Below are 15490 nucleotides of genomic sequence, written 5' to 3'. Positions count from 1 at the left end.
ACTTTTGAGCAAGAAGGGAGAATGTGGTAGGGGGGGAAAGCAAAGGAGATTCGTCAAGTGATTATTCATTAGTATGCAAAGGGAGGAGATATTGATATGTTATGGTCCATTCCGTATTGGAATCAATATCTGCCAATCGCCGATTCGTAGATGGTTGTATGAAAAGAAAAAATCAAAAAAAAAAAAAAAAAAAAAAAAATTACGAATGAGATGCAAATGGTAGAATAGGCAAAAGGCAGGAGGTGATCAGGATGAGGGAGCGGAGGTAGGTGGAAGAGGGTGATCGCCTATAAATTCTGCGGTGCTGCCACCGGATAAGCTTGTTTCATGGATGTGGTCGCTGGCTCGATGCTGTTGGACATATCCCATGCCCTTCAACTTTCCCCGTCGAGTAGCTTCGAAAGTCGCAGTTGATGTGTTTCTCTGTCTGGGCCCTGGAGAAGAAGGTTGGTCAGTCGTATCTGTCCCATCAGCAGTAGCATGAGGTTGTGCCATCGAATCATTAGAGTCGAGTGATACAGGAGCACTGTGTGTTGAAGACGACTTTGAACCAAACGGTAATCGTGACTGCTGAATAACTCGGTTTGAGAACGTCCGTTGAGGAACGAGCGCCTCGGAGTTGGTGGCTTCATAATCCCGAGAACTGTTGCGGGAATGAGGCCCGCCTATGAAAGACCCTGCTGCACCAGGTTTTACGTCTTTTAGGTCAACGGAACTACCGCGCTTTGAGCTTTTGCGGGGGATAGTTGGCGGCCTTATTCGCATGCCGCCGTGGGCTCCTGGATGTGATTGGGATTGAGAGCGTGAGTGAGCGGATGTAGCATCTGGTGTGACATTGCGAGTGTTTGCTCGGCTGGGTAATTCAATAGCGTCTTCAAGCAGAATAGGTGGTAGGAGTGGTTTGTCGTTGTCTGAAGTAGCCGCTGCTTTGGCCTTTTCAGTGACAGGGGAAGCTTTTGGATCAGGATTTGGAGCAGGACCAGAGGTAGTAGCAGTAGTATTTGGATCCTGTGCACTGTCAGGGTCATCCTTGTAAGGCTCTGTGAATTTATCCTGTTCAGGTGGCGGTGGTCGCTGCATTGCAGCCTGGGGAGGCGCACGAGAGCTTCGGACAACCTCGAAGCCCTTGCCTTTATCCTTTGTTTTCCCACCGAATAGGTTCTTTAGCCATCCGCTGGCCGAGGATACAGGGCCGGTGGGATCAGCAGGACCGGTCTTGAGTTTCCTAGTAGCGGAATGCGACAGTGCAGGGCCTCTAACCCGGTAGTAAAAGTCTACTTCGCGAACTGCGTAATCTGTTCGAAGGGAAGGATCACCATCTCCGTCGCCGTCGGGATCTTCTCTGGGTGCGCCGAGATAAGCTGGCGTTGGGGTGCTTCCATTACCGACAGGGTGATTAGCTAGGACATCGGCATCATGGTCTGCGTCTGGATCCAGATCGGGAGTGTTAGCCACACGGCTTGACTGTCCATTGCCCATATCGCTGCTATTCCATGAACTGTGGCGTATTCCTTCAAGGGTAGCGCGCCGTTGCCGGGGCGGACGGTAGTACGGGTCTGCCGTCTCGTGTTTAAGATGCATATGCATGATGCCGCTGCGCGGTGACCCGCCGCCGCCTGAAGCTTGTCCTGGCCCGGCTGAGAAGGCTCCCAGGGTGGTAGGCGTGTACGGGCCACTGCCCGGTCCACGCGGGTTGCTGGCATTGAACAGGCTCCCGGCCCCGGACTCAAACCCGGTGCTTGCCTGGTCCAAGCCAGGCCGATTTAGCAGGACGGCCGAGCTGCCTGAAAAACTTCTGGGCCGCTCACTGTCGAGCTGAGTTGACGGGCGCTCCAAGTCAACGTTGAGCATGGCAGCCTCAGAATTGGTGCTTCTGCGCGGTATGTGGCGCTTCCTGGGGGTGCGACGGGATAGTTGACGGACACCAAATACCTGTAGAGGTAGGTTAGTGAGCACCGATGTACTGACGGATAGAATGTAGAAAAGCCCAATTGAGTGTGAACATACCTTTACCAAACCACCTCTAGCGGCCTCACCCTGAACTCCTACATCACCAGCTCCGGCTTGTCTGGCTACAACTTCGATGAGAGTTTGGATGGCATTCAAGAAGAATCCGAATATGAGGACCATGCCATGTAGTATGAGGATAACGTAGCCAATCCATCCCTTTGCCGGGTCCGGAATATCGAGAGAGGGAACAAAGGCAACGCATAGGAGGATAGTGAGACACCGAACCAGTGCAAATATGGTATGATATGCATTCATCGAAGTGGGAGACTCGTATGGCCGAAAAGCGATGAGGGTGAGGATCATGGTGACTTCACAGATGGCCAGGATAGCAATCTGGGCTATCCCCGACGGCTGAACGGCGCCAATGGCCACCCCTCGCATGCAGGTGAGCAGCACAGATATGAGAGCGAAAGGCGCCGCTCCATCGCTGAAGGTGTTGTAGAGTGGTCCGTACAATAGCACAGTAGGCAGATCGTCGAAGAGATACGAGCGAGGACGGGTGCAGAAGATGAGATAGAGGAGCCATGCAGCGAATCCAACGAGCAGGACAAGTAAGATGACAGCCAGGGCCACGACATAGACGGGAGAGGAGCCAGCCTCGACGAGCTGAAACATGGATAGTGAGACTAGCGGGAGAAGGAAGAAGTTGAATACGATACGAACGACGTTTCCCATTGTGAAGGCTGTGTTTTTGGACTGCAGATCCTGCTCTGCGATGTGGCTGACGCTGTGATGGAGCCATCTGAGACCGAAACCGAGCAGGATGATCGCTGTGACGGCAGCGAGGATGACAAGTAGCCAGATGACAGTGCCTGCCCAGATGTCCGCGGCTCGAGTCATGCCAACGAACTGGCCCATGCGGTCGAGCCCGTAGGTGCCGTTGACGGAGTAGACGCCATCTATCAGGGGCGTCGTGCCGTTGCCATGGCTGACGAAGCTCTGGTTGAACATGAGGACAGACCAACCGATCTGGCTGACGACGGGTTGGTAGTAGCCCGGATAACTCAGGGTAAGCGAGCCGGTGAGTATGATGAACTGGATATACTGCAGGCAGTCTGCGAATCCGGGCGTGACGAGACGGATGAGGTCCTCGTCTCGGCCATAGTTGCAGGTCCAGCGGAAGATATCTGTGGTTCCCCAAGGGCTGTAGATGGCAGCGTAGACAGTAGCCACGCCAACGAGCAAGAGTATAGCAAGGGGAACGTATGCGAGAGCTGATCTCAGGGGATCACCCAGGTCTGGGGCGATGTCTGCCACCACGCAGGTGTAGGGCGTCTTGCTAGCGTCTCCAGCCTTGACCTCGAGCGTAGCCAGGAGAGAAGCGAACGCGTAGGACGAAGTGATATTGTACGTCGTCGAGAACGCCCGCAGATCCGCCGTCGAGTCCCTGATCTTGTTAGTATCTTTTTACTATATATATATGTGTGTGTGTGTATGGAGTTGCTCACTGGGTGAAGTTAAAGACGGGCCCGAGAGGACACTCGCCCTGGGTGAGAGAGTCGCAGAACGGCTGGACCGAGCCACCGGCAGCCGAGAAGCTGACAACGTCTAGCCGTGGGAACAGGGTGGTAAAGGTGTTTGTCGACGGGTTTACACTGACTATCTTGCCCAGTGTCTCGTTGGGGTTGCTCCATCGCGGGTCGTCTGGGGGCGGGTATGGCTCCTTCGTCTCGGTGCCGCTGACGTTTCCGTAGACAGTGACGTTGAGATTGAGGTCCGGCCGCGTGCTGTTGAACTGCGCGGCGACGTAGAGAGGTATGAACTGCAGCTTGACGGGACTAGACTTGGTGATGGCGTCCGGCAGGCAGTTTCTGAAGGGGACGAGGGCTGCGCGGCCGGCCTGGACAGCGAGCAGCAGGACCAGTAGCAGGGCGATCAACGGCGAGGCAGGCATGGCTGCTGCGCGGCGGGAGGAGGAGGAGGCCATGGCCTTTAGCTGGAGGACGGTCGAAGCTGCTGAGCCTGCATCTCGCCTGTTATTGTGCGTCCTCCTGGCGGCGGCGGCGGCGGTGGTGGTGGTGATGGTGATGGTGCTGGAGCTGCCGGCGTGAAGCTCAACCATCTCCCCTTTTATTCTGTCAGCCTGTCCAGCCGGCCACTGCCCTGCAGAAGATCCCAATTGACAGAGACGAGCTCTGGGCGGTTCCTGGTCGCGCGTCCAAGGACAGCCGGACGGATGGTTTGGTGCTGGCCGCTGGTCTGTTGGTGGCTTGGAGCTGCGGGCTTCCTCCTGTCCATCAAGTCGTTAGCCTTGGAAGAGTCGAGATCGGGCGAAAAGACTGGGCCCGCGAGGTCAGGCGGAGGCCAACAAGGTCGAAAAACGAGGGTCGACGGGCCGCCGAACGAGGGAGACGGCCAGGGACGAGGGCCGCAGGACGGACGCCGGGGGTGGTGATGTCGTTTGTCGCTTGTCGTTGTTGTTGTCGTTGACGTTGTTGTTGTTGTTGTTGGTGATGTTGCTGTAGGAGCAGCGTTGGTGCTATATAACCTAGGTAGCTATTAATATAACGAGCGACCGAGCAGGTCGATGGTGGCGCAGGCAAAGCCTCGTTTCCCTCGCAGACGGACCACAGGAATTTAATTAGCATTACTGAGTGAGAGAGAGCAGGTAAACAAGGAAGTCTGGATGTCTCGTCCATGACTCTGTATTTAAGGCATCGAGGCCCTTGGCTGCGCTGCGCTGCATCCCTAACCTCCGGTGACACGCCAGCGGCCTCTCTATAGCCAGCTACATATTATTATTACTATTATTACTACTACTACTACTACTACTACTGCTATTAACTATACGCCCTGTAGCTAGCTATAGACCAATAATCTCTGTATCGACACCTGCATCCGCCAGCTGCCCGTCCGTCTGCGAGCGTCCGCCTGGCCTTCTGGCTTTCTTCTTCCCCGGCGCCTCCAACCTTGCCCCTTGGGCGTTTCATCTGCAGCAGAAAAAAAGCACGTGAGCCCGAAACCTCTAGGGCAGACGCAGCAGACGCAGCAGCAGCAGCAGCAGCAGCAGCAGAAACAAGACACGCAGACGCCGCCGACGACGAGACGCAGACGAGCCGGACGAGCAGACGAGCAGACAGAGGCCGGAAGCGAGCAGTGACGGCCGACAGTGACGAGGGACCGGACATTCGCTGGCTGTGCTGGCGGTTCGACTCGCCGGGCAGCAGACATAGATCGCCCCCTGGACGGCAGCCAGCTTGACGACGAGGACGAGGACGACGAAGACAACGACTGGATAACCGCATGAAGGAATCATGTTCAACTCTCCCGAGACGAGCAGCCTGACGGCCGCAGAGACCAAGGTCGCCCGCAAGTGGCGCGGCAAGCTCTTCTCCCGCGAAAAGGAGACCAAGCAGTCCACCCGGGACCAGCAGATAGACGACTTCCTGGCCTCCTCGCGCCCTCCCGTACAGCAGCAGCAGCAGCAGCAGCAGCAGCAGTACCAGCAGCAATTCCCCTCAGCAAGGCTCCCGCCCAAGATCGATGTCTCTGTCTCGCAGCGCTGGCCTGGTGCTGCTCAGTCCCCCACGGCCGCCGCAGTAGACGTCCACGTCAACGTCACCCGGACTAACAGCAAAAACAACAACAATGGGAGCACTGCGGTGGCAGGTCCAGGAGGCCTGAAGAAGAGGAGACGGCGCTGCGAGGGCCTCCGGGTGAGGTTCTGTGACCGGCCGCCCTCGGTCATGGGCGAGGGAGGCGAGGAGGCAGAGGCCCCGACGATGGAGATATCGCTTTATCGTGCACGCTCCAATTCGTCCGCCTCCCAGTTCACGGATGGCGCTGACGGCGGCTCGTCCTCGGACGCTTCAGACTCCCAGGCTCGCTACCTGGATAACAGGGAGCCCACTCTGCCTTCATTTGCCGTCTCAGGCCCAGACGGGGAGAAGAAGTGCAGCTCCCCCAGCAAGGAGACCCAGCTGCAGCCGTCGCCGGAATTACGCAATGCGCAGAACTCGGATTTTCTCTTGTCCATCAGCCAGCAGCCTAGAGGGTCCCGGCTGTCATGGAGAGATACCAGTGAGGAGAGCTCGTTTGCGGAGAGGATACGGGCCAAGATGAGGGATGAGGAAGGTCTTGCGCTGCAGCGTGCCAGGGAGCAGGCGACGGCGGCCGAGCAGGATCACCACCGGCAGCATTCTCCTGAGCAGGTTCCCTCGAGAGACTACCCCAGAGACTACAGGGACAACAATGATCATGCTAGAGACTACGGCAGAGAGTACAGGGACAGAGATAGAGACAGAGATAGAGATCATGGCAGGCATGTCAGAGACGAGCAGCAGGAGAGCAGAGATGCCGACAGAGGCAGCCCGCAAGAACCAGCCCAGTCTGGCAAGTCAGGCCTGTCTTTCTGGGGCAGCGTCATGGCCGCTCTGCCAGAGGAGAACAAAAAGCAACAGCAGAGACAGGGCCTTGATGGCTACCCTCCGCCTCCTGCTGTTCCATCGAACCCGGCTCACACCAAGATTGCCAAACCACCTACGTCCTCTCCACCGCCTTATGTTAGAACAGAATCCAGACAGGCAGCCTACAATGATCCCCAACTCCTACAGCAACAGCAGCAGCAGCAGCAGCAGCAGCAATCGAACAGGCTACAACCTGATAAGCCAGCTTACATGGGTCACCACTCCAAGACCTCCTCTGGCTCCTCAGGAAAACTCAAGAACGTGGCTAACATGGTTGGAGACGCTGCCCTGGCTGAATTCTCCGCCTACGTCGACTGCTACATCCCTCTTTTCTCTCGTGCTGCCGAAAGTGTCAAACCCATCATGGAGACCTCCCTCTCGGAGTGGGTGCGTGCCAGCGTCTGGTGGTTCATCAAGGGCAGAGCTGATCTCGAGGCCTTTATGCGCGCCCGTCCTCCTCACCCGCCTGGTCTCAACTCGGCCAATGGAAGACAGTCGCCCATTACCGAGCAATCGCAGCAGGCCATCATCAATCTGGCTAAGGCATGGTGGATTAACCAGCATCTCGTGCCCCAGCACCCCGAGCTCGGCGAGTTTAGCAGGATGAAGCCTGAAGCCATACTCCCCATGGTGCAGTCAATGGGTAACGATACCCTGGCAAGCCACCTCAGCATCCACCTGGCCATTATCAGCCATCTACGAGCCCTTTCCATGTCCATGCAGCGTAATAACATCATCCCTTCGTCTTCCTCAGCTGGCCAGCTTCCTGCTCTCTCCCAAAACATCGATACCTCCATCTGGATCCGCTACCCTTTCTTCGCCCCCGGTATATCATCTGTGCTGTCTGGCTCCGGCTCCAAGTCCATGCTCATCGACCACTCGACCAAGAAGCCCGACATTGCGGAGACAATGCCAATCAGCGACACAAACCGCCACTTCTGCTACGGCCGAATGTTCGTCGAGGTCTGCTTGGGCTCCTCGGACGATGACACAGAGCAGTATGCCATTCCATGCATGCTCTCCATCACCCGTGACAGATCAGACTGGAACGTAATTGCCACCCTCACTAGCCAGAACGAGCTCGTCAACCTGACCATCCAGTCCGACAAGAAACAGGGTCCCACTTGGGCCGACATAGACTGGCAGGTCCGCCTCCATTCCCTCACTCTCCGTCTCCCTCGCGGATTCGAGCTGGATATCAAGTTCCAGGATGCAGACTTTAAAATGCTCTGGAAGATCGTTGAATACACCCGCAAAGTGCAAGCGGACATGCAGCCTGCCGCTGGCGAAAGGTTGGTGTTTGCAGACATCCTGAATGAATTCCAGTACACCGAAAGCTCCCCCAACAAGTCGTTCCCTTCGGAACCCACCCAACGCTGCAGGATACAGCTATTCGAAAAGTCTACCAAAATCACCGAAGGGACGGGCACACGTGAATCTCACCGTGGCTTCCGCTTCTTTGCCGTCACTAGTCCCAAAGTAAAGACCCTCAGTAGCGTCTCACATACCCTGGGCAACGGCTCCCCCATTGTGTTCGGCTATTTACGCGGTGACGATGGCGCACCGGCAATGATGCTCAAGCATTTTGAGAATGGGGTCGAACACTCTATGCTTCTTACCTTCCAGGATACAGAAATTCGCGCAAGTCTGCACTCCCTCCTCATAGGCATTACGCCTTCGGAGTCAGAGTCCAAATCTCCAGACCTCGCTCTCCAGTCCTTCACAATGATACAAGGCGTTGATCCACTGGGCAATTCCGGTAATGCCCTTAACTCCCGCAAGACATTCCTCAAATTCGACAAAGGCAATGCCTCAGTCATCAATGAGCGGCCAGATCATAAACACAGCGTGCCGAGTACCGTCCTCTCAGAGAAATTGCGTGTCTTCATCAGCTCGAGCTGGGGCTCAGTCACGGATAGAATTAACATTGGACCCGGTGATTTGAAGATAAGCCTTGATATTAACGTTCCTACCACGCTGAGCGTGATTAGGCCACCGCAGGACGACTTGAGTGTAGCTGTAGCTGAGAATATGGTGCCAAAGGAAGTCCCAGCGCAGATGAAGGAGTTGCTCACCGTTTCAAAAACGCAACCCATCATCAGGAAGTATAACTTCGCGACGCTGCAGGGTCAGTAAATGTTTCTTCGCTTTCCATCTTTAATTTGGAATTCATGCTAACTCACATTTATAGATATGCATCATTTCCAACAAGGCATCACAGGATTCAAAGTACTCTTTGATGGGTAATTAGCCTCTTCTTCACTTCTGCCAAGTAATCTCATTTGCTAACGAACGTTATCCTCCAGCTACGCTTCTATGTTCGCCATTGCCCGTCGACGCATGGTAGTCCCCATCTACAAGAAATGGGAAGCCTCCAGGGCTCGTCTCCAAATCATTCAACAGGAAAAGAATGTCCAGCTAGTTGCTTTCCTAGCAGGCTTCAGCCACGGTCGAAGCATGAATTTTGTCCTTAAGAGCACAGATAACTTTGAAAGTTTCAACCGCTCTGGAAAATACGGCATTAAAATCATCGATGCCAAGTTCGCGCTGCCCAAGAATAGCGAGGACGAGTCTGCTGATTTCGTCTGCCTTGATATGCCGGAATATCCTGGCGAGCATGACGATATCACTATTGGCTTTGACTCGGAGAATGGTAAGACAACCTACCACACCACTGTGCACGCGGTAGTGAACAGAGTTGCTAACTAGCTTGATAGATCGGTATAGTTTCCAATCGGCTGTGCCTGGATCAGTGAAGGAACCATCTAGAATGGGCTCACTGCGGAAATAATCGTCGATCCTGGCATTTCCACCACTATGTTTGGCGCTTTTGGCGTTTAGCGGGTTGTCTTTTTCGTCCCTCTGTTTTTTCCTCGTCTTCTGCTCGTCACTTCATCTACTTCTCCTATCTTCATCGTATTCTTATCAGCGGGCTCACTTACCCTTTTTTTTTCTCTGTTCGTCCATCGCTCATGTCGACACGAGACTCGACGATGTCTCTTTTCATCATCCATACCACAAGTTGAAGGCATCTGTACTTGCTTTCCCACCTTTCCTTCTCTGTACTCCACTTCTTCTCTTCTTGGCTGCCTCTTGCTTCTCCTTCTTCCTTTTCTCCTTCTTCTTCCCTAGTCCCTTTCCTTGCTTGCTCTGTCTCTGTCGGCTTATCTATTGACGTGGCAGGCCGTTCCACTAGCGCTTTAAATCGTTGTATACAGCTGGATATACAAAGTCCTTTTCTTCCTTGTCGTCCTCATTTCCCTTTTCGGCTTTCCAGGCTGTTAAATTGACCACGTGACCTCGCGTCTTCCAAGGTTCCGTGCCAAGCGCCGGCGCCGGCGTCGGCGCGTCGACCGGAAATCGCCCGCCCGCGACCAAAAAAAAAAAAAAAAAGGCCCCGCCTTTACGTCTTGCTGCTATACTTAGTTGTTATATAGGCATTAGTGTTATTATCACAGTGGGCAGTGTTGAGTCAGCCTTCGCTACTGAGTCGGTGCTGCCCGGTATATAAATCCATTCGCCAGGACGAGGTCAACAATTGAATAGGGATATCATTGGTTATGGCAGAGCAGGTGGAAAAGAGCTTCGCCAACATGGACCTGAAGGACAGAGGCCGGTCGACGGTCGCTCTCCACGCCGATGACACTATGAACAATGTGACAGATGTGTCCCCTCCGATTCATCTGTCGACCACCTTTAGATACACCGAGAACCCAGACGAGTTGGTTCCAGAGTCTGAAGCTCACGTAGGTACTTCCAAATTAACTGCGGCTTTCAGTATAACAATAATTCTAAAACGCATCGCAGGGCGAGCATGAAGGGACAAATAGCTTCGTCTACTCCCGCTGTGGTGCCCCAAGCAGCACCCGCTTTGAGACCATCCTGTCACAGCTCGTCAATGGCCACTGCCTATCTTATTCGTCCGGTCTCTCGGCTCTCCACGCTGCCCTCGTCTTCTTCAACCCTCGCCATGTCTCCGTCGGACAGGGATATCATGGAAGCCATGGCGTCATGGGCATTCTATCTCGTCTCACAGGCATGAAAAAGATAGATCTTGATTGTCCTGCCGAGCAGCTGGAGAAGGGCGATGTAATCCTCCCTGAGACACCATTGAACCCGCATGGAACTTCCTACTGCATAGAAAGCTATGCCAAAAAGGCTCATTCCCGAGGAGCATATGTTCTGGTTGATAGCACTTTTGGACCTCCCGGTCTCCAGGATCCGTTCAAATGGGGTGCGGATATGATCATGCACTCAGGAACCAAGTATCTCGGAGGCCACAGTGACATGCTCTGTGGTGTCTTGGTCACTCAGCGAAAGGACTGGTATTCATCTCTTGCAAATGACCGACAATACATCGGAAGTGTCATGGGCAACCTGGAGTCGTGGCTTGGCACCCGAAGTCTGAGAACATTGGAAATCCGTGTACAGCGTCTGAGCCAGAATGCCACTAACCTCGTGGCTTGGCTTGACGCAGCCCTTCACAAGGGCAAACCCGGGGCTCCCGAGACAACTGCCACTGTCACAGATGAGGAAGCCAGCCTTGTCCAGAAGACGGTGGCTAAAATCAACCATTCTAGTTTGCAGAGGGAGGATATGGAGTGGTTGTCAAAACAGATGCCTAATGGGTATGGACCTGTTTTCTCCATAATGATGAAGGAAGAAAGGATTGCGCGTGCCTTACCATCCAAGTTGCACTTTTTCCACCATGCTACCAGTCTCGGCGGTGTAGAGTCACTCATCGAATGGCGTGCCATGAGCGACGCGTCCGTTGAGAGGGAGCTGCTCAGAGTTAGTGTTGGATTGGAGAATTGGCAAGATTTGAAGGATGATATCGTTTCTGGACTGAAGAGTTTTGTTTGAGACAAGCTGTGGCCTCATTTAACGGTACTGATGGTGGTCAAATTGACAGCTGAACAATAATAAGAACACGATCCTCGAGAACTTAAATATCCATTTGATACTGCGTTGTAATTGGCCAATCTCAATAGAACCTTGTTAGTCATCTATAAAAAGTGCTGGAGGAATACGAAACTGGAGATAAATTCGTTATAACAACAGCCATAAAAAGGAGGATAAAGGCAGGCAAATATCAATTAAAACTGACGAACAACAAGCTGACACTCGTTACCTTACCCATGGCTACTACTGATATTCCAACTTCCTTTACAGGAACATTTCAGCTCCATTACTTTGCGAGTGCTTCTTCGTACACAAAGAAGAATACAGAGACCTTCCCCGCACCCTACCCGTTGTGTCGGCTATATGATCTTCTCGAATCGCGATATCCAGGAATGAAGGAGAAGATCCTGTCTAGCTGTGCCGTTAGCGTTCGCCTTCAGTACGTGGATGGGGAAGAGCTTGACGTTGAGACTGCAAAGGACAAAACGAGGATGATCGAGTGCAATGACGAGGTTGCCATTATCCCCCCCGTCAGCTCTGGATAGACAAAGTCTTGAAGTGACGAAACCATGGATAGAGAGCGATTCTTCCGATACTACATTGACTTGATTTCACGACTTACGACTTTACGACCTATACAAAGAGACTTTTTTTTTCATCCCATATACTTCCAACTTGCTACATCTTCACTTTTGACACCGAGATGACAGATTAGCCCTACTCTGGACCAGCCTGGCATACCTTTGGCGCAACGTCTGGCTGCCATTTTGCTCTGTCCTTGCAGTATATCTCAACTGAGGCCGGCCAGTCCTTGTTGCCTTCCAACGATGCCGTGCGGAGGATAAACTTGTCGTCGCCTAACACAGTCTGATGATGATATATGTGGGTGGAGCAGGTGGGGCAGAAGAAGCAGTGCACGGAGTTGCCTTCATAGTCAATATCAAGTTGGGCTACCAGATATAAAGGGGCCAGCAATCACACCTGAATCACCCTTGTAGGTGTATTTAGTTAAGTCACCCTTCTTTATCTCGAGGTCCGCCTTGGGAATGACTTGGTTGAGAGTGAAGTCACTGCCGTTGATACGCTTGCAAGCATCGCAATGGCTGGGTCTGTTAGTCTACGATACTTTGCAAGGCCAACATAAGACGATGACGATGGCGAGACCATACCAGAGGATATGAGACTTGTCTCCAAGCTTGGCTGTATATTCAACAGCACCGCAGTGGCATTTTCCCTGGATGGCAGACATGGCTATGTACAGTACAAGGCGTCTCCAAAATAAAATAGATCACGATTCTGGTACTAGTCATCAGGCGGACGGAAGTGCGGCAGGCTCATGATCCTTTATATGCTCCTGCGACTTGGGAACCCCCGCGCTCCCCCAGTTGCGTCTCGTTTAACTCGCTGCATCTTATTAATATATTTGACGTCGAAGCTCTCACCATGTATGACGTCTCCTCCCAGCTGTTCCACCAACCGCAGTTGCTGGCCGACCCAGAAAAGGTTACATAGCCTCTATGCATACCAGTGGCCAGGTCTCGCCTAGCTTCTCTGTAGATGTCATAACCCATCCGAGTGTGCCTTCTTACGCCTCGTACTTCGTACTTTAAGTATATCTAGATTTCCTGCCTTGCTCCTTGTGGTCTGAGGCTGAGTGCTTACATAACTAACGCTGGCAAGGGGGCAAAAACCGATCTTCGAGATTTCGACCTTGTTCAATTTCCCCTTCATCTTCCTCTCTTCTTTTCGAGATCAGCTCACTGTCGCAAATGGGTATTGAGACTACGTGATGCTGGAGGAGTTCGTCGCTCAACCCATGGCAGCTCTTGTCCGGCTTTTTCGCTCCGTCTCTCTGTGGTGACAATCACCCTGTTGTGGGCTTGCAACCAGAGCAAATCTGATCACCCTCGCCAGTTGTTGATAATTGTTACTGTGCCTACTGACCATTATCGTCCCTATTATTATGCTGCACAGAATGCGCCATCATGTCCTTCGCTACTACTAATCGATCCGGGGAGAAGCCCTCCTCTCTAGCGTGTCTGGCATGCCGAAGGAAACATCTCAAATGCGACGGTGTGATGCCAATATGTGGACGGTGCCGCAAAGGCCAGCTTGGATGCCACTACACCCCTTCTCGCCGAGGATATAAACCTGGTTCTAGAAACCAGTATGCAGTATCATATACTCCTGTGCCACTGTTGACCCCCTCTTCCGAATATACCGCCCCGGCCACCTTACAGTTGACACCGCAACTATCGACCTTCTCTTTCGTCAGCACACCTCTTCCAGGTACCGTTTCAACGGCGGATGACTTCTCTTCAGACCAGAGCAGCTCAGTTCCCACCTGGCAGACGACAGATCATCATAGCAATAACACTCATAGCAGCAGCAACGGCAACAATAGCAACCATAACGGTCTCTATAACCAGACCCCAATATGTGTGGATAAACCCGTTGCGGCTGCGGCGGCTGCTCCGGGGCTGGCGGGAGGGAGCCAGTATGGCGTCACGGACTTACAAGGGGACTCGTACCTCATCGATTTCTACTATGCGTACTTTCACGACTCTCATCCTATACTACCGCCCGCGCACTTCTTGCCTCGCCTGTATCCCCTTCCCACCTGCCTGGAGGCTACCCTCAAGTTCATAGGCGCGCATTTTGTTTCCGGCGTATCCCCGGATGCATACAGGCCGGCTGTCATCTCGTCGATTGCGAAAAGTGAGGTATCTTGCTATAAAGTCCAGTCTCTGCTGCTACTTTCCATCACCTTGCATGGACGTAATGAGCGAGCAGAGGGAGTCAAAGCCTTCACAGAGGCAGCAGGTCTAGCAATGAAGTTGGGGATGAACATGAGAACGTTTGCCCCCAGCGTTGTAGGCGAAGATGCTGTCCTGTGTGAAAACATAAGACGGACGTGGTGGGAGGTGTATATGATTGATGCGATGTTTTCCGGGTTCGACCAGACCCCTTGCCAGATTTCAAGCAGTGTCATCATGGATGTTCCCCTCCCCTGTGATGACCTCAGCTATTCAGCCGGCATATACCTGACTGAATCGCCCACCGCCGCTCAATTCTATGACAGAATCTTCGAGGACGAAGACGGAAGCAGCGAGTACTCGTCCTATTGCCATGCAATCGAAGCGTCGAGAGTATTGAAACGTACTCTCGACCTCACCTATGCTCCAGAAGACCCTGAATATGACCAGATAGAGTCTATAGATGCAAGTATTGGCAGCTGGTTCCATCATCTCCCACCTTCGAGGCGCGATATTCTTGCAGTAGACGACCAAGTGGACCAAGTCATGTTCCGTGCCTTCATGATAATTCACTGCGCATCGATATACTTGCATACTCCCCAGTCCAACCTTTTGTCTACCCCTGTAGCCATGTCGAGCATTCCTTGTGCCAGGCGCTGGATACGGTTGCTCAGAACGAACCCTTCCTCCAACCTAACCCATGCTATTAAGTCGATCAAGGCTGCCAATGGCCTGGCAAACCTTGCAGCCTTGAGGTCGCCGAGCATAAAGCATTCGCCTTTTTTCATTTGTGGTATGGTGCTGAGTGCACTTGTACAGCTCTGCGCATGCTCCATTCGCGCGTCGGATACGCTGGAACCTCGCCGGGATCGTATTGCACTGCTTATAGGGGAGCTCAAGGCCCTGGGTCCGACATGGTCGATATCCAGACTGGTAATGCGACATATAAAGATGGTTGCAAGGGAGGTGCTTGATATTGGCGTCCGACCACCGTCTTATTCGACTGTCGAAGACACCGGTCCTGATATTGCTACCATTGTCAATAATGATATATGGCTAGGTGATATTCCTATTGAGTAGGCTTCAACTTCAGCCTCATTTCAAACATAAACCAACGCAGCTTTGCCTGTTTTGTTTGTTTTCTGACTGGAAAGCCTGGCCCTTCTCCTTTATATATTCCAACGTATAAAGAAAAATATATCCCGCTACCCTCCCTCCTCGCTCATTTATTTAATTAATGCCTGCAGGGCGCACAGGTATCCCTTGGTTTTTATTTTTATTTTTTTTTTTCTTCTTTTTTTTTTTTTTTCTTTCTTTTTTTTCCCCCGTTTTCTCTTCCCATGTCTTTTTCTTGGTTGCAGGATTTGCCGTTGCCGAGATGGCCAGCGGGATATAACGAACCAACACTGTCTCGCC

General features: G+C 52.8%; 7 protein-coding genes across 7 annotated transcripts; 4 read left to right on the top strand and 3 right to left on the bottom strand.

Moving 5' to 3' along the window:
• Positions 1-246: 246 nt before the first annotated feature.
• TRV_05238 (uncharacterized protein) lies at positions 247-4696 on the bottom strand (the record flags this gene model as incomplete). The annotated part of the gene is made up of 4 exons (XM_003020666.1): positions 247-3397; positions 3459-4240; positions 4355-4469; positions 4602-4696. The coding sequence occupies 4 exons, from the start codon at positions 4694-4696 to the stop codon at positions 247-249; spliced, it is 4143 nt and encodes a 1380-aa protein (XP_003020712.1).
• Positions 4697-5264: 568 nt separating this feature from the next.
• On the top strand, positions 5265-9125 carry TRV_05237 (uncharacterized protein; the record flags this gene model as incomplete). The annotated part of the gene is made up of 3 exons (XM_003020665.1): positions 5265-8544; positions 8608-8659; positions 8723-9125. The coding sequence occupies 3 exons, from the start codon at positions 5265-5267 to the stop codon at positions 9123-9125; spliced, it is 3735 nt and encodes a 1244-aa protein (XP_003020711.1).
• A 229-nt stretch (positions 9126-9354) lies between these two features.
• Positions 9355-9673, bottom strand: TRV_05236 (uncharacterized protein; the record flags this gene model as incomplete). Its single annotated transcript, XM_003020664.1, has 2 exons — positions 9355-9544; positions 9645-9673. The coding sequence occupies 2 exons, from the start codon at positions 9671-9673 to the stop codon at positions 9355-9357; spliced, it is 219 nt and encodes a 72-aa protein (XP_003020710.1).
• Positions 9674-9976: 303 nt separating this feature from the next.
• On the top strand, positions 9977-11279 carry TRV_05235 (transsulfuration enzyme family protein, putative; the record flags this gene model as incomplete). The annotated part of the gene is made up of 2 exons (XM_003020663.1): positions 9977-10162; positions 10224-11279. The coding sequence occupies 2 exons, from the start codon at positions 9977-9979 to the stop codon at positions 11277-11279; spliced, it is 1242 nt and encodes a 413-aa protein (XP_003020709.1).
• Positions 11280-11554: 275 nt separating this feature from the next.
• Positions 11555-11863, top strand: TRV_05234 (uncharacterized protein; the record flags this gene model as incomplete). The annotated part of the gene is made up of 1 exon (XM_003020662.1): positions 11555-11863. One exon carries the CDS (start codon positions 11555-11557, stop codon positions 11861-11863), a length of 309 nt encoding a protein of 102 aa, XP_003020708.1.
• A 172-nt stretch (positions 11864-12035) lies between these two features.
• TRV_05233 (DUF636 domain protein) lies at positions 12036-12567 on the bottom strand (the record flags this gene model as incomplete). The annotated part of the gene is made up of 3 exons (XM_003020661.1): positions 12036-12268; positions 12300-12421; positions 12488-12567. The coding sequence occupies 3 exons, from the start codon at positions 12565-12567 to the stop codon at positions 12036-12038; spliced, it is 435 nt and encodes a 144-aa protein (XP_003020707.1).
• A 736-nt stretch (positions 12568-13303) lies between these two features.
• TRV_05232 (C6 transcription factor, putative) lies at positions 13304-15154 on the top strand (the record flags this gene model as incomplete). Its single annotated transcript, XM_003020660.1, has 1 exon — positions 13304-15154. The coding sequence occupies one exon, from the start codon at positions 13304-13306 to the stop codon at positions 15152-15154; it is 1851 nt and encodes a 616-aa protein (XP_003020706.1).
• Positions 15155-15490: the final 336 nt, after the last annotated feature.

This window comes from Trichophyton verrucosum (assembly GCF_000151505.1).
Source record: "Trichophyton verrucosum HKI 0517 chromosome Unknown contig00394_1.f1.exp, whole genome shotgun sequence".
Lineage (NCBI taxonomy): Eukaryota > Fungi > Ascomycota > Eurotiomycetes > Onygenales > Arthrodermataceae > Trichophyton > Trichophyton verrucosum.
This window is presented reverse-complemented; position numbering and strand designations above follow the sequence as displayed.